Source organism: Phaethon aethereus, assembly GCF_964289735.1.
Source record: "Phaethon aethereus genome assembly, chromosome: 10".
Taxonomy (NCBI): Eukaryota; Metazoa; Chordata; class Aves; order Phaethontiformes; family Phaethontidae; genus Phaethon; species Phaethon aethereus.
Genome location: NC_138586.1, coordinates 15818298 through 15837364, shown reverse-complemented (window position 1 = coordinate 15837364; position 19067 = coordinate 15818298). Strand labels below are relative to the sequence as shown.

General features: G+C 47.0%; 1 protein-coding gene across 1 annotated transcript in view; it reads left to right on the top strand.

Annotated features, from left to right (window-relative positions):
• The window catches only part of GPC4 (glypican 4), a 68154-nt gene that overhangs the window by 28836 nt on the left and 20251 nt on the right, over window positions 1–19067 (top strand). The window contains exons 2-3 of the mRNA XM_082004027.1: window positions 1858–2016; window positions 16152–16543. Coding sequence (XP_081860153.1) covers window positions 1858–2016; window positions 16152–16543 — 551 coding nt within the window. The remainder of the gene's footprint in view (window positions 1–1857; window positions 2017–16151; window positions 16544–19067) is intronic.

Here is a 19067-nt window from a genome sequence, read left to right as displayed (position 1 = left end):
AAACTGAGTCCATGAAAGAAAAAAGTATCTGTAAGGAGATAGTGAGATTTTTCTGTGTTTTCTGAAGGCTGTGCCTAAGCAGTGCTGCTTCCCGTAACAGACTTCGAGCCTTCTGTAATCCAAGAGCAGCAGACGGTCTTTTGCAATAAATTAGCTGTGGCAGAATTATCTGTTGGTCAAGGTCTTTCTGTAATGCCAGGGAAAACAAACAAACCCTGTAATGCAAAAGGCAAACAGATGTAGGAGGACAGATTCTTAGGAATTATATGTACATACAAATATATATCTTCTTTTAAGATGATCCTTAAGTGTCTGAAAGGAGAGATACTAACATTTCTGGGCTAGAAAGTCATGCAAAGTGATGCAAAGGTTCAATAGCTGGGGAAATGATGTTTTTACCAGATCTTGCACGAAGCGGGCAGAGAAGCAACTACCTGTGTTGGTCATGGGCAGGCTTTGTTTTGCACTGTGCAAAAACTGCTTTTGGTTCTCCAAACCCACTTCGGATGCTCTAGCAGGTAGAATGGCCCTTCAGCAAGTGCGTGGTTCACAGCGTGTCACGAAGAGGTTATTTTCTGTGCAGGGAGCTGACACGTCCTTTGCAGCGCTCAGGGTGAGTCTCTGAACCTTGGTGGTGGTTGGAGGTTGTTGGTGGCTTCCAGCATGTGAGCAGGTAGGGAAGAGCCTTCGCTTCCCCATCTACTTCCTCAGGCTTGAAGGATAAGGTTTGGCAACAGGGTGTGAAATGGGAGAGAAGGCAGCAGCTTACATGTAGGCTGTGTCTTTTAAAATACCACCTGACTTGGAAGGGTAAGTTTCTCATCCTAACTGCTTGTGATCAGATCTTCAGCATTGACAAAGATTTGCACAATTTGCCCAAGTTTGAACCACTTCAGCATCAGCCCACACGCCTGTGATGGTGCTGCGTTGTGGGACCTGTCAGAGAAGCTGGAGCTGAGGATTGCTACGCAGAGAGGTTGTCTTGGCCCACAAAACTTGACGGCGGCATTTTACTGGTGGTGCTAGGAGAGGACAGCCTCATCCCGCACTGCAGTGAGATGCTCTGAAAGCAAATTATATGGGGCCAGATCCAGACTGCCTGTGCAATTTTGAAATGGAGCTATGGTAGATACAGAAGCACTTTATGATTTTTCTGACCAAGCCAACTTGAGCCAGATGACTTTTAGGGGAGGACTGTTCTTAAGGGTGAAGGAAGAAAAACCTGTTGGAATTCTCCAAACACCCGATTTCACCCAGGATAATGACAGAAAACTGTAAAATTAGGAGCTGGGAAATATAAAACCTTTTCATGAGCCGTTGCGTAAAGCCTGTGTATTTTAATATCAGTGATAACTGTTTCTGAGAGAGATTACTTCCCCGGTGGTAATTGGAGGTGGGGGGTGTGTGGAGAACAAAGGATTTATCTTGTGCAAAAAGGACCGTTGTCATTGATACTGTGTTGTCTATTAACTGAGTGAGTTGGAAGTAATTAAAATACTCAGCAAAAACTTCATGGAAGATGGCATAGGATATACAGGTCAGTTTGCAAGTTCTTCAAATTACATGGTACAAGATGAGTATCTGTTTATTCCATTTATTAACTGAATAAGTAAGAGGACACTTTTAGTGTTTGTGTAGAAAGGCAAGGTGTGGTACTTAGGTGTGTTGCTATAAAGTTCCTCCATAGCATCAGGGTCTGGCATAGCAAAACCTGGTCTCGTGCTCGCAGCGACGGAGAGTCTCCTTGGGAGGAGATGATGCTGCGGGTCCTTGCATCCCCCTGCATCGCAAGCCGACCTCTTTGCCCTTGCACAGAGGATTCTTTTAACTTGGAATGTTTTCTTCTCTGCTTTTCAGGTGACCACTTGAAAGTCTGCTCGCAAGGCTACACATGCTGCTCTCAAGAAATGGAGGAGAGGTACAGTCAGCAGAGTAAACATGACTTCAGAAACGCCGTCGTAGAGCTTAGCAATCACTTACAAACCATGTTTAGTTCCCGATACAAGAAATTTGATGGTAAGTGCAGAGACCTTGAACTTTCTCTCCTTGGGATAAAATGTAAAAAATCTCCATCCTGTTGTTCTCTATGCAGTTGTTCTGCTCTGCCTTCCCCTTTGCTGGGGAAGTTCATGACTCACGGCTCGGAGGGCAGAGCATGCCTTGTTTTGCAATCCCATGAGAGAAATATTTGCTGATTATGGCTGCTTGTTTCCTAAAGAGAGAAATCTTTCTTTCTGATTAATCTTTTGAAAAAACATTTTGCTTGTAATGTAAGATTGCAGTGAGTTTTGTTGGTACATCCCCCCAGCGCGTGTAATTGTAACGTGCAAATCTTGTATAACGTGCACATCTTGCATCCCTGATCCGCAAAAATGCTGATCTTTTCCAGCGTGTCATGGACCAACAGGATTTATACCCATCTCGGCCTTTGGGGCTAAGCAGAGCAGCAGATAAATACAGAGCTGGTTTTGCGTGGATGCCGAGGGTTCAAGTGTGATGCAGGGTCAGAAGCAAAATGTACAAAGTCTCAGCTGAGTTCCCGTCGCTTGAGTGACACTAACTGCTGAGTGATAAGCAAATGACTGGTCTCGGCATTGACCTCGGGTTTGCAGCGGTGTCCTGTCAGGCTATGTCTCCATAGGGTGTGCCTGGCTTATGGTAGCTGCAGGAAGAAACTCCCTCCGGGGGTAGCTGGCACACACCCTTCCAGCGTTGCCCACCTTGCAACCAAGTGCCTTTCTTTTGAGAACGCTTAGAGGTACATCCCTCTGCAAACAGCTGAGGCCAGTGCCCAGGCATCGGGCACAGCACCCATCTGAGGTCCCAGCAGCATCTCTCGGTTCTGCTGCTGAGCACTTGGTTGTGGCAGCTCCCGCGGCAGGCACCTCGGTGCTCCCGGTCACTGCGTCCCCTGCACTGGGGAGGGAGGAGCAGAGCGTCAGGCTCCTGCCTGGGTTGTCCTTGTTGGCTGGGGGAATGTGGTGGCACCCAGTTGCACGTGGAAGTATCTGAAGAGTCACGTGGACTGAGTTGCTGAGACTTTTGTTCTGCTTGTACATTATCGTCACTGTCCGGTAGTAAAGGGCAATTCTACCACACAGCTCCTCTGGACCTGTTTCTCCCTTGTTTGGTCATTGATTCAATGTGGATTTTTCTACTAATATCCCAAAGTCTGGGCCTTGAACCTCCCAGGGACCTCCTCTACACTACTGCAGAAGGTAGCAGGCCCCCCCCCCCCCTTTTTTTTTTTTAATGGATCGGCACTCGGGTGAGCGAAAAAGTCCCTGGGTGTGAAATTGCAGTGAGTCAAAGTGGAATTACGCAATCATCTTGATAGCATCTAAATCTGCTAGCTAAATATTTCCCTCTTAACCTCTGTTGTTTCTACCTGCTGGTACACCAAAGGGGTGATAGAGAGAACCAAAGTGTCTAGACTTGCAAGCTTATTAAATGCAGAACAAGACACTTAATGAAATCCAGCCCATAGATAAGCCCTTTCAAAGAGACCAGAGGAACAGCTTCACCTTAAATGAACGACGAGGCTTTTTGAAATGCTGCATTGAAAACAAAGAGCATGCATGGCTCGCTGTATTAGCATCCCTGACGCAGTGCAGGCGTATTGCTAGGTGTGTCTGCCCGTTTGTAGGGTGAGAGATGGCTGCAGGGCTGCATGATGGTGGGGGGATATTAAGCTAAGCTGAGTTGGATACCTCTCAAAGCACAAGGCTTCAAAATGGGCGAGCTGTGATAGGGAGCCTTGTACGAGCCGTTTTGTTTGTGCTGCATGGTTCTTCTGTCAGCCCCTCACAGTGCCCTGTGCTGGTCTCATCCTGATCTTAGCCCTGGGAGTCCTTGACAGGCAAATCTGGAAGGAGATGGTGTGATCCTGTTGCTGGAAGCTGGATTTACTGTGCCCAGCCTGCCCTTTGAAGGGTGTTTCTCTGCGCTGTACAAAACTAATGAAGGAGAATTAGCAGCCTCCTCAGCTTGTCCCAAAGCCTAATGGCCCCGTCTTTGAGGGTTTCCTAATATCAGATCTCTATCTTCATTTGCTGCAGACGGTGCTGATTTAGGGATTTTTTTAGCCTTACCTGGGGTGGAAGCAGAGATTAACTGATTACTGTCCTCCATCATTTACCTCTTGGAAGACTTCTAATCATGACTGCCTCTCTTCCTCCAGCCCAGCCACCCGGAGGCTGAAGGCACCCTCTCTTCAGCAGCACTCTTGCTGTTGGCTGGGGCAGGTTGGAGTCTCCTGTCTGAGGTTCCTAGAGTCTTCTGCAAAAATTTTGGAGTGCCATGCCCGAGACTGCTGTGGTAGTTTTGTTGGTTTGTTTTTTAAGAGTCTGCTGTTGAGTGATCGGCTGCTTGTGGCATGGTGTTGCCTTCCTTTAGTCCTGGTACTTGGTCATCAGGTCAGCCGCGGTCTATTCTGCCTTGCACGTTTGAGTTCTCCTTGTCCAATGTAATTCTTCCCTTCTTTTTTTGGTGTCATGTGCCCAGCCTAGAGGAGAGGGAGAAGATAGAGACCCACATATTTGTCCCAATCTCTAGGGATGCGATTTGAAAAGCACGCCATCCCTTCCAGAGCTTGCTTTTTGCTCTGGCCTTGCTCTGATTTTAGCATTTGCAGCTCTTGAGGGCTGCCTCCTTGCTAGTAGCTAAATACATTCAAATGAAAATAAAGCTGACACAAAATAAGCTATGCACGTTCCTCTAACAAGAAATCCTCTGCACTAAAGCTGTGCAGAGGGACTGAGCAGCCAATATGAGTTATTGCAGAGATGCAAATTCACTTAACTGGTCTCACAGCAAGTGGGACAGATGCTCCTCTTGCAGGGTGACACATCCCCATTCTGCACAAAGCCACTCCAGGATGCAGCTTAAGCAGCAAACTGTGTCCTCTAGCTCTTTGGAAATATTTGTTGCAGATTCTCTGGCTGCTAATCTCTCAGCCTTGACATTCAGGTCCAAGGAGAGAGGCAAACCCATGTTGCCTCCGTTATGTGCTTGACCTTTGCAGCAGTTGCCACTGTAAAAGGACAGTTGAAGTGGCGGCACATCCTTTGGATGGAGGCTGTGATGCCCTGTGGCTTTTGGAGTGTTTGCATCAGCTGTTGCCGGAGCGCTGTGTGCCGTTGGAACCATTGCCAGAATCGCTCTGATCTGACACCAAAGCCGTACAGAAAGGGATTATCCCCTCTTAATGGGGAGCATGGAACAAGCTGCTGATTATCCGTCACCAAAAGGCTGACCAGAAGTCATTTTGTCTCCTAATACATAATGTGACAGCATCAGATTCTCCTCTGTGTGTTCCGTTTGCAGACATTGGGAGAAGACTGGAACTTTGGAGACACATATCTTGGATATCCTGTTGAAATATTTGCTTACAGTACACCTGTGTATGCTCCTGGGCATCTTTTCTGTTGCAATTGAAACAACTAGCCCAATCCCCATGTGGCAGTTAAGGGGTATATTTTCAGCAGTAAGGGAAATGCTTTTTTAATAAAATAAAAAGTACTTTGGGAGTTGTCAGATTCCCCATTGCTAGATGTTTTAAAGGTGAAGATTTACTGGCTTTTCTGACATACGTGGTCTCAGATACATGTTTATGGGCTTCGTTGAGAAATTCATGGGTGAGATTTAATGGCCATGTAAGCATCTCCCTCCGTGACAATGACAGCCGTGGGAAAGCCACAAACCTGTGCAACTGTGATGATATCTCGTGCCACAGAAGTGGTTATAGCAGTCAGGGCTTTAAAGAAAAAAAAAAAAGAGGGAGGTGTGTGTGTTTAAAATCTCCTTTGCCTTGTTTCATCTTCACCAGTTAGTAACCCTGCCCTTCTCTCTCCCAGGGATTAATAACACTAATAGGATTAATGGTGACATTAAGACTGCATAAATGCTCGGTCCCATTTATTAAACTCAAAGTTTCACCTCTTTTGCCCTTTCGGGCTGAAGTTTTCCATGCTGGGGTCTGTGCTAGCCAAGCAGTCCTTTGGGGAAATTGCCCAGCTGTTTTGAGGAACTGGAGCGGGGACAGGACATAGCCCATAACTCTTCTTCAGTGTTTCCGCTATTCTCTTGCTTTCTAGATAAGAGGTTCTTAGTTTTTTCTTAAAGACACCTCCTAAATCTCTCAGAAGATGTAACTGTTGTGCCAGGCCTTTTCTGGGGGGAGAAATTTTTTTTTTTTTTTGTGTGTGTGTAATAGGCTGATTGCAGAGCTACCGGGGAGGGCAGACCCCAAGCCCCTGTGAGCAGAGGGGCTGCTGAGCCCAGCAAGCAAATGCTTGTTCTCCTGCCCCTGCATTTCACAAATGCTGCTGCACTTGAACTGAGTCTCGTCCCGGTCTTCTGTACGCTCTGGATTTAGTGAAGGCAAGCAAGCTTCTGCAACCCTTGTTGTACAGGAATGATGTGTCAGGAGATGAACGTGAGACGGGCTGTCCCCGGGCTGGGCTGGCAGTAGGTTTGGCATTCCCCGTGCCCAAGCGACAGAAGGATTCGTACAAAACGGCGCAGCTCGAGCCAGCATCTGGGAAGCTATTAAATGTTGAGAGTCCCATTTCCGATCTGCTCCCCCTGACTTTTCCGTTAGCATTTAAGATAAAACAAATACAGAAGTAAAAAATGAAACTCCTTTGGGTCAATGAGTGGAAAGAAGCCAAAGGTCCTAGCGGGAGCTGGCCGGGCGTCCCCGAGACTGTGCTGCACCCATCCCTCTGCTGCGCGGGGACCATCTGCATGAGCCAGCATCTTTGAAGCATCGCAGGGTGCCCTTGATCTTCTAGTGCGAGCCCTATGTTACTTCTGGGTTACTTCCCATCGCTGAGTTGTGGTTGAGTCTGAGCGACTGGTCAGGGGGGCATTGGCCAAATACCTTCCAAAATGCTGAAACTGGGGGGGGAAAAAAAAACCCCACAAAACTGAAATCTCATTTCTGAATTTAGATTTCATTGTTCAGATAACCCTTGGTTTCCAGCTGCTGTCTCCAGGTAGGAGTTAGCAGGGAGGTCTGCTGAGACAGTGGGACGTGTGGCTGGGATGTATTAATAACCGGGAATGACACGGGGGACAAGGGAAAGCTTTCAGAGGTTTTCTCTTTGCTGCTTCGGGCAGTGCGGAGGCAAATGGTGAAAGACGAGCCCTGCAGGTGCCCAGCCCACCGCTCCTATAGTTAGAATTTGGCAGACCATCGGGGCGCTCCGCCTTACTGAAATAACTGCCCTTTGGGGACCTTCATCTCGCATTAACTTATTGGAAACTGCCTGTGAGAGCAGAGACCCAGGGCCTCATCCTGCTCATGTATCAGGGTCCCCCATGTCCGTGGCACCCAGGACCGTGGGGCCGATCCTGGCTGCTGGTGGCAGCTCCAGGCATTGTGGCACAGCAGGAGCACTGAGCGTAGAGACCCAGTGGACCTTCGATGGTTGCTGTGCCAGAGCCGCGTGGTGTTTGTGCTTCTGAGTAAATCTGTGTGGTGGAGAGAGCTCCACCATTACAACCTGACCTGTAGCGAGTGCGCCGGTGACGTACAAATAATAGAGTGGTTTTGTCTGTCTGCTGCCGCTTGCGTCTAGATGAAGGCACAGCTTTGTTCCCTCTCCAGAAAGGGATAGCACTAAACCTTATACCAACCAGGGCAGAAAACAGTGGGAAGTTCCCTCAAACTTTGCGGATTTGCCAAGAGCAAGTCCTTCCGACTTGGTTTCAGACCTGTTCTTGTCCAGGGTGTCGACCGAGTGGTTTAGGAGAAGCAGGAGGAAGCAGCCACCAACACACTTCCTCTAGAAAATCCTGCTTGCGGGCTGTTGTTTGTGCTTTCCCGCTCACTGCAAAATAATGAAACAAATAGTCTGCTGTCTGTAAAGTGGAAGTGTGTTTATTCTGTTTTCTTTTAACTGGTTCCTCTCTATCTGGAGATTTTTAAGGAGGTACATAAACCACTGTGATTTTTTTAGTCTTGTTTGTTGAGAAGCGTGATGCTTGTCTGACCATGGGGGACCAGACCTCTGTTTTGGAAGGCTCGGAAAGATCCTGAGGTCAAGTCATCCCAGAAGAAGGAGATCTCAAAGTGGGGGAGGCTCCTGCCCTTGGACTGGTGAAGACTAGGTTTTGTAACTGAGCAAAGACTTAGCAGTGGGCAAAACTGCTTTACATGTGGGCTTGGACGGATCAAACAGCCTTCTGCCATCTCAGGTCAAGCAGTTCTGCTGTTAAGATTCACAGGTAAACTGCTCTTACCCTTTTCTTGTTTTTTTTTCCCCCCAAAAGCAAAGATACAGGCAGCACACTTTATACTTGGCTACAGAAAAGGTGCCTGGTGCTCTCTGGTTACTAATTGCCATCAACCAGTCAATGAGCTATTTGTCTGTTTAAAATTAACTCTCTCTTCCTCCTTCCTGCCCAAAGAAGCCACCCAGCCTATGTGCTGGCTCTCATTGCTTGTGTAGTCCTGGGGGCTCCTCCCCGGATGCCCACTGAGTTGATGGTGTTTTGGGGTCTTGCGGTGGGCTTGGCAGGGTGATATTCCACCGGTGCAGAGCTGGAGCTCTTTTGTTAGTGTTAAATGTACTGTAATGTCTTAGTGTCCGGCTGTTTGCGTGCTGGATGAACAAATGAGAGGGGTGGCCCTAGCTGGAAGAACTCTCAATGCAAATATAACGAGTTGAGGGGAACTGAGGTAACGGGAACAAGAAAGCTGTCCCTGTCATTCAGCAGCATGGGTCCTCCTCAAGCTCTTCAACAGCAGTGGTAGGAAGGGAGGCTTGGAAAAATATGTACGTGTGAAATACCTTAGTGAGTGTCCCAGAAAGCTCCTCTGAATGGGGGTATGCTGGATGCAACCTGAAGGAGCTCACTTTCAGATTTTGCAGCTGGTGTTTGAGGTGGGGAGTTGGTGTGTTGGTGCCAAACGGAGCTGGGTCAGCAGGCTAAAGCAGCTGAGAAATAATAGATGTGTTTGAAAAGTCAGCTGAGATTGTGGAATGGGTGCAGGGAGGATTAGACATGGTGGGGGAGAGGAAGGAAGAGCAAGCAAATGGAGGGAAAAGGGGAAGCAGCAATGGAGGTGTGTTGGGGAAGACAGTTGTTGAGTCGTGGTCATGAGGAGGAGGGAGGAAGAGCTGGGAATGAAGGACCTGCTGCTTGGGGAGGAGGCAGTGTGGGAGCAGCGGGAGAGACCTGCTATAGCGGACCCAGAACGGGACATGGGAGCAGTAATGGCCCCTGGAGCTGGGGACAAGGGGCTGTGAGGGCTGGGATTGTCCTGCTGCGTGGGATGGGGCAGAATGGGATGGACCCATCCATGGCACCAAGGGCCTTTCTGCTGTCGCTGCTTTCCTAATTTGTGGGATGACTTACGTGCAGCAGGATGTGATGTGCTGCTGTTTGCTTCTTGAATTGCAGGCAGCAGTCTCCACGCGGTTTTTCCCCATCCTTCGTTGCTGCTTATTCCTTTAATGAGCTTGGTCTCAATGTGATGGCAGTGATCTCGCACTGTGTTTTAGCTGATTCCTTGCTCTTCTGGGCTCTTGCCAGCCCCAAGGTGCAGATGAAGGTTATGTTCTTGGGCCCTCAAGAAACAAGAAGTTCTTGAAATCCTGTTTTTTGGTGGTGTTTTTTTCTCTTATGGGGCTGCAGCCCAGTTGTTGTTATTGTCTTGAAACCTTTCGCTAATGAAGCCAAGTTTGGGGAGATGATTGTGCCTTCCAGCTCTCCGAGGTTCACATGTCGAGGCTGTTGCTGTGACACTGGCATGACTTAAGCCTGTACTTCTTCAAACTCCGCAGAAGAGTTCTTCCCATGTCAGTAAGTGCAAACACATGTTTGAAAACAGGACAGAGAAACAGCTTGTGGATTTGCCCTGCCCTTCCTGAGTTCATATTCAATAAATGTGTTAACACTATGTATTCATCGGTTTCTCAACACTTCTGGAAAAAGGTTGTTAAGCTATGGTTTGTTTTTCCCTGGTGGAAATTACAAATGCAGTGTATGCAATAAAGGAAGTGAAGGCATATTAAAAGTAATGAGGCACATTTAGGAAAAAAAAAAGTCTCTTTTTCCTTTGGAGTAGGTGGTGTGGCTACGGATGGTTTCACCTTCGAGGTGAAAAGAGCTGTGAAACATTCATCTCTTTTCCTCCAAATGCCTTTTATCCGTCTGGATTGAATTTTGCTTTGCATGGTAGGAGCAGCTGGAGTGTGAATCCACGGATGCACCTCTGCGGAGGTGCTGGGACGGTGCTGGCGCCGGCCCCTCCATGGCGCAGCCTTTGGGGCTGCGGCTCAGGCAAGAGCATTTGTCTGGGAATCCATCTTGCTCTTGTGGACATTTTATGAGTAAACCATTTTATGAGATAATATAATTAATCTCTTTGTGGCAGTGTTTTCCTGTACACACTAGAAAGCTTAATTGTCTATACAGACAAGCAAATTAAAGGTTTCAGTAAGACAGACGGTCCTTAATTAATCATAATCTGGACAACATATTAAGAGTATACCTGAAAAGCTGAGTGGCAAATTATCTGAAACTAATTAATTGTGCCCATAAAAATTCAGCATGTTCCCTCTGCATGCTTGAGCCTGGTTTTATTTGTTTTTTAAGGTGTCTTGAGTAATTGCATGTCTACCTGGTATCTGCATAGTTAATTTGGAGACCTCAAATAGAATAAGGCCAGTTGAAAACGCGTCTCTAAACTAAGCAAACCTGGTGCACGGGAAATGTAGCATGCCTTGGCAGCCTTTGGGAGCAGAAAAGTGTACGGTAGCCCTGGTCTCCTTTTGGAAGGACACCAGCATACCTAAATGTGGCCAACAGATGGGCATCTCTAGAGAGCATGTTGGCTCAATGGCCTTTCTGAGCTTTTGGGTAAGACTCTGCCTTTTTTTCACAGCAGTTAAGGTTTTCTCTGCTCTAAAAAATGTGGGGTTTTTTTGGTGCTGGTTGCTCATGGTTTGAGTCTTTGCAGTTGCTGGAAAAGGAGCAAGCAGGGTGCTGTGAAGCTGTGCTTGTCATTGGGAAATTACTCTCTGAAATAAACGTTTCATCCATGAAGATCAGGAAGTTCAAGGCAAAACTTTGCACTCCTATGGTGGTCGGCTGTGGATTCATCCCTGAGGACTCCCTACCTGTGGCACGGCTGGAGGGGCACAGGACATCAGTGCCTTGGTCCTGCTGAGGGGCAGATGGTGCCAGTGGTGGCAGGAGGCATCAGGCCAGGCAGTATTTTTGCTTCTTCTGTCACCAGCATTTTAGGGAATTGCCAAACCTACCTGTGGGTGAGGGGAACGTGCCCCTTTGATGTGTTCATCTAATTTCCAGGAGCTGCCTTTGACTGTGCCCTACAGCAGCGGGCTCTCCTCATCAAAAGCCCTCTTGTATGAAAATCCCACTCTTAATATATCTGAAAATGTTAGCATGAGGAATAAGAAAACGTTGCATCTCTTCTTACTTAAGGAAAGGATATTTTCAGATGAGACCTATGAATCCAAGATGATAAAAAAAATTGGTAGAAAAATCCAAGGAAGTGGATGTATTGTCTAGAAGTGGGGTTTGCTCTGTGCCTCACAGTTGGTGGAGTGATTGCGTTTCTTCAAGTAGCTCATGTATCCACAGTGTGGAAGAGAGATTGTTTTGAATTATTCTGGCAGTGGAAACTGATGTCATGTGGAAGCACCTTGGGGAGGTGCGGTGCTCTCCTGTGCTGGGTTACTGGTAGGGCTGGTCTGCCCTCAAGCTGCAAACAGGTAATACATCTTACTACCTGAAAAAAAGCAAATTGCCAAGTAACTATGGTTATGTTTCCTGCTGTGTTCTTTTATGGAAGAGTTTGTTCTAAAGCAGAGATTGCTTTTTATTGCAGAAATACCAGATGTCCCATCCAGTCTTTCTTACCATTTCATGACATCTTTAGGTTCTCCTCAAGTGTTGGGCATGGAAATTCTACCCTGAGATTCAAATGTATTAAAAGAATAAACAGAGCTCAGAGCTGTAGATTCCCTGACAGCAGATTACTGCCTTTTCTATCTCTAAAAGTTAATTGCATTGGAAATGTCATCTTCCTGTGAGCATCAAAGCCTGTAGCATCCACAGGATTTATTTTGCAATACAGACAAATTTTAAAGTTTCTTCTTGGCATTAGAAAAGGCTTTGTGGCTCTGGTCCCACTGGGCAGCTCGGTTGCGCTCTGCAGACGGCAGCGCTGGTCCCCTCGCCCCTGCGCTCGTCCTCCGGAGTATCACCCCAAGCAACAAGATGACTTTGCACCAGCGCGGCTTAGCTGAGATGGGTCGAAGCAGTAAAACGTGGCCTTGCTCCTGTATCAGGTTGGACCAGAGCTACTTGAGCCACGTTAGCCCAGCACCGTGCCTGTGGTCCATCCTCTGGCAGCCCCAGCCCTCCTTACGTGGGGACCTGCGCCGGCAAAGCTTAGACCTAGCGAAAGGGTGATTTTTCTCCACGTAACCCAGACGTCTCTCCACGCTCTGCTCTTGGCTAGGAGAACCAGGGAGACCTTTAAGCCACGTGCCCCTCCTGTGGGTCAGTTTGTGAAGACCTTCCTGGCGTGTGTGCTTTTGCCTGTTTTGTCGACAGAGGTGACAAACTTGTTCTGGGAGGTTAAACAAGATAACTGGCAGGGAAAAGAGAGCCTGCCATCCCTCCCGGCAGCAGCGTCTCGGGGAGCACTGGCAAAGTATGATTTGTTGTCTGTGAAAAATGTTTGCGTTTGACAGCTTTTCACAGGAAGCCTGTCAGAGTGATAATTTAATGAGTACAGATTGCTTGCAACACAGCTGTAAAACGTGCTTTTACAGTGCTGTAAAATAAGCAGCTGAGGCCTTTGTGTGTTTGCTTTGTTTGAGAACAAGTCAACTTCTAATACAAATGAAAGGTGGTCATTTATTTTACCCAGCAAACAGCCAAGATGTAAGAGAGGAACCTGCCATTTTTCTTCTGGTGGTGGCAAGGTTAATGCTGGGTTATGTTGGTATTTGCTAATCAGCTTGTTTCTGTGAAGGGAAGAATTAATATCCAATTAGATGTAGGGAGTTACTAGTCAGATTAGCATTTAAGTCATAAAAAGGACTTTTGGGCTTTCTTCTCTTCATTGCAGACCTTTCTGCTCATGGTTTGCACAGAGAAAAGCTTGATGTTCCTTGCTGTGCCCAAACTGGTTTCCTGAAGGGGAGACAGAAACTGAGGCTGCAGACTTAGTTTGCCAACAGCTGGAGTAAAGGGTGTGTGTTTAACTTTTTATAGACACACACACACATATGAAAAAAATTAATCCCTGCTGCTGACCAAGTTAAGAGTGCTGTGCATTACATGGAGGAATATGTCGCCGTGCACATCCCACTGCTCGGTCCAATCCCCCTGTGGTGTGGGGTGACCCCTCGCCCTGGGTGCCCTGCTCGGCATCCCTCCTCCCCACCTTCCCCTCATCCTCACCCCAGGAGCCTCGAGGTGCCAACGAGGCCACCCATGGGCCAAGCCACTGGCACCCAGCACCAGGGCATCCCGTCCGGTGCGGTGCGCGGGTGCAGGCACGTGCTGGCAGGGGAGCTTCGCGGGATGTGGGGAGGGGGCTGACTCTGGGCTGCGGACATCAGCCTCCTCTGTCCTCTTCCCCTTCTTACTTGGAAAGCAGCGCTTGAGAACGGCTGTGTTCTACCTGTGAAAACGCTGGCTGGCACTCCATCCGGAGGCAACGGCTTCGCGTGGACGTGGTGCCTCCTTCGGCGGCGTTGGGGTTTTAGAAGTGGCTGGTTTTGGTGGGAAGTTTCCATTTCCTTTATTTACCTTCCTTTTGGGCAAGGAAAAGCTGCTGGCTGGAAAACTGCAGGTGCACAGGTATTTGCTGCTAATTAGGTTGCTTCCCCCCCCCCCCCCCCCAGGATAATTAATGAACATACCCACATGAAAAATTGCAAAGAGATGAAGTGCTCTATAGCCTGGATACAGTTTATTCAACTTCCACTTTGGAGTGTAACCAATAAAATGAGTTTGGGCAGGAGAATAAATTGGTTATGGTAATAGGGATGTATTACTTGAGATAATGTTTTAAGCCAAAAAAGTTACTTTGGGTTCCTTTAGACTGGTGCTTGGAAGTATTTAATAGATTTCCCATCAACGTCTTTTCAAAATCTAATTCTTTTTGAAGAGTTTGCTGGTGCATGTGCCCACTTTTGTGTCTGGCACAAAAGTATTTAAATAAACAACTTATTTGGTGATACTAAAAGGTCTGAGCAAAGGAAGGAAGTGAGCCTTCAAAATGATTAAGTGAATTAGAAATTAATATACACCAAGCTAATCTCTATAGTATAAACTCAACAGAAAAAAATCTTCCTGGAGAGGAAATGCCAGTCATGGGAATGAAAGTGGAGGTTCCTGCTGATATTGGACAGAGGACGTGTCGGGTGTTTGAAATCAATCTCTTCTTCCCTAGATCGTTTCTCTTGTGCTCCTAAGAGGCTGCATTATATACAGCCATGTCAGGCCCCGAGCCCCATGACTTTGTTCGTCAGGAACTCGAAGAATGTTTCAATTTTTCCAGAAAATGTTTTCTGTGTTAGGCTTTGTTTGTACTGGAGCACTTTGAAGATGAAAATCTGAACTTCAGCATACTTGTAATATGTTTTAACAAGGTTTAAATTCACACTGGGCCAAAATATTCCCCCCCCTCCCCCTTCTAACAACTTTTGGCTCTAAACATTACTCCTTTGAGGATTAAAAAAACCAGAGGCATGTTTTATTAAAAAATATTTATTGAATATGAGTCACAGAAAAGCAGAGGTCAGAATCCTCAACTGCTGGTGGCATGCATAAAATAATATACGTCCTTGCCTGCGCTGTGCATGGTGGTGGAGAGGCTGCACCCGTGCCCCGGGGTGCCAGCGTCCCCCATGGGGTTGGAGCAAACGTGCGGTAGCCTGGCGTGAGCGCCGCCGGCACATGATGGTTTGTCCTGGCGGCATCCCCCCTTGCTCTCCTTACCTCCTTCCCAAGACCGGGTAACGTGGAGTTTTGTTCCAGAATGGTCCAGATGCAGTTGACTTAGTGGACTCCTCCCCTATTTATTTTTGTTTTAATTTAACTCATCTACACCAGATCTCCAAGGCAAAGGCTTTGCAGTAGGGCGGTCTGTGCTGAGATCCATGTGCCAAGGCTTTGGTGGCACTGACTTAGTGGGGGATGTTCTTTAAACTGACCTGGCAGATGCATCTGATGTGCCAGACGACGTCAGGTCAGCTCGTTATCGGCGTCAAAGATGTATGTGGCACTGCCAAGACACCGTGATGGCGCTTCGGCAGCAGCGGCTCTCCGGCACCAGGCTGTCTGGTGCTCTGGGAGGGTGAACCGAAGTGGGGATTTGCTTTTAGAAAGTGATGAAACCCAAGGGCCCCTGTCTGTCCTTTGTCATCTGAAAAATCTCTTGCCATTCTTGAGCCAAGTGTTTAGCCCTTGGATTTTGAGCGATTCTGGCTTAATTGTGGTTTGGGTTTTTTTTTTTTCCTGTACTGCCACAAACATCTGAAGCCCTGTCTGCAATCAGGACCAATTAGGTAATTAGAGACAGGCTCTGCCCGGAGAGCTGACAAACTTGCAAGACAGGAGGAAGAACCCACAGGTAGATTTTTGGGTTTGTTTTTAAAATATATTAAAATCTGTGCATTTTTGAAGCTGATTTATGATAATTTCAGAAAATGAATTGACAAAAACTGTGAAAAGAAAGACCTATTTGTGCAAATGTCTGTTTAACAAAAACCCACGTTTTTTTCCTTTTTGCTTTCTGATAGTCTTGTGCTTTGAAATAACTTCACTTAAGATGACTGAATGGTAACATAAGAAACTGGCATTTCTTTTTATTTTTTTGTTTCACTGACTTTTGTCATGGTATACAGATTGCATCAAAAGGGATCTCAGTCATGCAAGTCTTCTGATCTGGAGAGAGGCCGGGTGGGTTTGTTTATGAAATTTTGAGATACGGAAACTGAAAATTTGTAGAGTCTCCTTTCACCCAAATGAAATGAGACGTTGTGGTCTCATTTTGCTGAATTTCCCAGTTAAGCAATGGCAGCGCTTGTAGAAGTGTGTGAACGTGTAACCCAGTGACCATGTTTACCATATCTTCTCTTCTTCTTTTCTAGAGTTCTTCAAAGAACTTCTTGAAAATGCAGAGAAATCGCTGAATGACATGTTTGTGCGGACGTACGGCCGTTTGTACATGCAGAACTCTGAGCTGTTCAAGGACCTCTTCGTGGAGCTGAAGCGGTACTATGTGGGCGGCAACGTCAACCTGGAGGAGATGCTCAACGAATTCTGGGCGCGCTTGCTGGAGCGCATGTTCCGGCTGGTCAACCCCCAGTACCACTTCACGGACGAGTACCTTGAGTGCGTCAGCAAGTACACCGAGCAGCTGAAGCCCTTCGGGGACGTGCCGCGGAAGCTCAAGCTACAAGTGACGCGAGCATTTGTGGCTGCCCGTACCTTCGCGCAGGGCCTCGCCGTCGCGAGGGACGTCATAAGCAAAGTGTCCGCGGTGAGCTCCATCTTGTGATTATTCCCATGTCCCACGGACCTGCGATGGGTAGCGTCTTTCCCTGTTATCCTGACTAGGTACCTAAAGGTGTTGGTGGTAGTTGAGCGCAGGTGGGGACAAACTCCATCTATGTAGGCTGTGCCATTGCGTGGTAGAGTCACGTTCTGGAGGACACCACCATCCAGCGCTGCAGCCCAGCAGCAGGGACATTGCCCAGGTTGATGCTGTCCTCCAGCCTAGGGAACAGCAATGAGCAGGAAATTAAATACCTCCTGCAGTGGAAATAACCATGTTTACTTTTGTAATGGCCATACCTTCTTCGCAATATTGCCTTCAAATTACAGAGCGTCATGGATGCTACGGGCATCTATTATGGAGCAGCTGATGATTTGCTCCTTGCTCCCAGGCACGGGGAGAGGCTGTTAGCATGAGCAAACAGTACTTTTAAGATAACAGTAAGCCAGAGCCATATGTGCAGGGCAGGAGCCAGTTGTGCTTGGTGCCACACACGCAGCATGAGTTAGACCTCAGACTTTTTTGGGAGGTCAAACAGATGTGATGTGTTGGTCATGTAAATGTTTAATTCCCTCTTCTTATAAACCACTTTAGGGTGGTTTAAGGTGGGGGTGACTTTTTTTTTTTGACATGAGATTTATCTGTAACTTTGGCTGAGTTGTATGGTATAGGGAACAGGTGTAGTCAGTAATCCCCTTAAAGTGATGGTGTGTGATAACAAATATTTGTGATTTCCTTTTAACAAACTCCGCTCGTTTCCTGTGGGCTAGAGTATAGATATACTAGATTTAGTATAATCATTTAATCAGGCAGAGAGGTTTACTTTCTATCTACCTGGTTACAGAGTAATAAAACACCAGGCTAAAAGGGCAGGCAGTCATTTGAATCACCCTAAGTGCCAGGAACAAAAAGAGAGAAGTAAACCAGAAAAGAATAGCTGTTCAGGTACTCTTAGAAGCAGAATGTAATTTCGGAGGCAGCACAAGCAGCATCATTAAGTGAGATAATTCAAATTGCTTTGACTTACAGGGGTAATATTAAAATATTGTGTCTCTGGAAAAAAAATCGGCTTCCGTGTTAATTTTCCTTGAAATGAGAAAAACAGCCTGCGACAAGGCTGCATGTGTGTGATAGGGCAGAGAATATCATCAAGGAAAGGGTTGCCACGCTAATATATCCAGCCTCCAGCTAATATATCTTAGAACTCCAGCAAGTTCTAAGTTAGCAGTGGCAGGTTTAGGTCCTTGGACACCTTGAGTCCCCGTTTAATTGTGATGACTCTCACATGAGACGTGTCTGTGTGCCGCTGGTCGAGGATGGGTGTTGTGGATCTCCATCAGTGACCTGTGGGGGTCCCTCTCACGAGACCACAAAACCCTCCAGCCTCAGGGACGCTGTCCTGTGGTGGGAAGGAGATGTGGGAGGGGGAGGGTCAGTGCTGGATGAGGCCAAGCGTCACGTCTCTGTGCCAGGTCACTGGCCAAGCCTGCCGACTTCTTGGTTGAGGTTTCAAATTTGGTGACTGTTGTTTCTGGCTGCTTGGCGTTGTGGCAGATACTGTGGTCAGAGAGAAAGGGGAAAAGGGTTTTCACTGCTGGAGACTGTGGATGAAGTATTCAGGTGGGAGGTCTGTCCGCTAAGCCCGAGTACGGTTTTTGGGAATGTGCAATCACTTGATAGGCAGTAAATGTGCATGGGTGAGGGATCGTGTTTATGCTCCATCTGCTCAGAATTCATCAAAATGTCTCCAGACTTGACACGGGACCACGAGGGCTGCAGTCCCCGCATCTGTTATGAATCAGAGTCGTGAACCTGAGGTGGCGTTGTGATTTCTCTTTCCCTTTTGAAGATCCTCGAGTGTAGAGTTGCCTTCAGCTCTAGAATTAATTGCTCAGGTGTGGAAGGTTACCCAGAGACCCACTCAGCTGCAAAAATAGCTCACGTGCTGTGGACGATCAGAGTTACTGCAGTTTCCACTTCGCTTTCACAAGTTGCGCTGGAAATCCTGCAACAGATTGACTTTTCAAAGTGGTAGCAAAAGTCCCTGCTGCTGAATACATAAGCTTTAGTTGTAGATAAATAATAATAATCTTTTCTATAGTGTTTTAATCTCATTCAGTGGAAATCTAACATCACGTTTCTGCAAGACACAATGGGAAATTCTATACGGGCATTTAAAAGCTGATGTTTTTATGCCTGCTGCTTTGTGGTTGTGTTTTGGGGCTTCCCACATTACATATAGATTAGCGTGGCTTTGCTGAGCTCTATATAATGACTCTATTGACTTTGCTTCCTTATTATTTTTACGCAGGAGTTGTAGTGGGATGACTGCTTACACCAGGGATTAACTTGGGCTAAATCTTCTATTCTTTATGAAAAAATGTCCAAAGTAATGGAAATGAGTTTTACTTTTAGTGTGCTTTGTGACAAGCAAGTTAAAAACGCTTAATTGAAAATCCTCAGGAGGAGAAATACAAACTACTGCAAGACCCAGCTGCATTTTACTTTC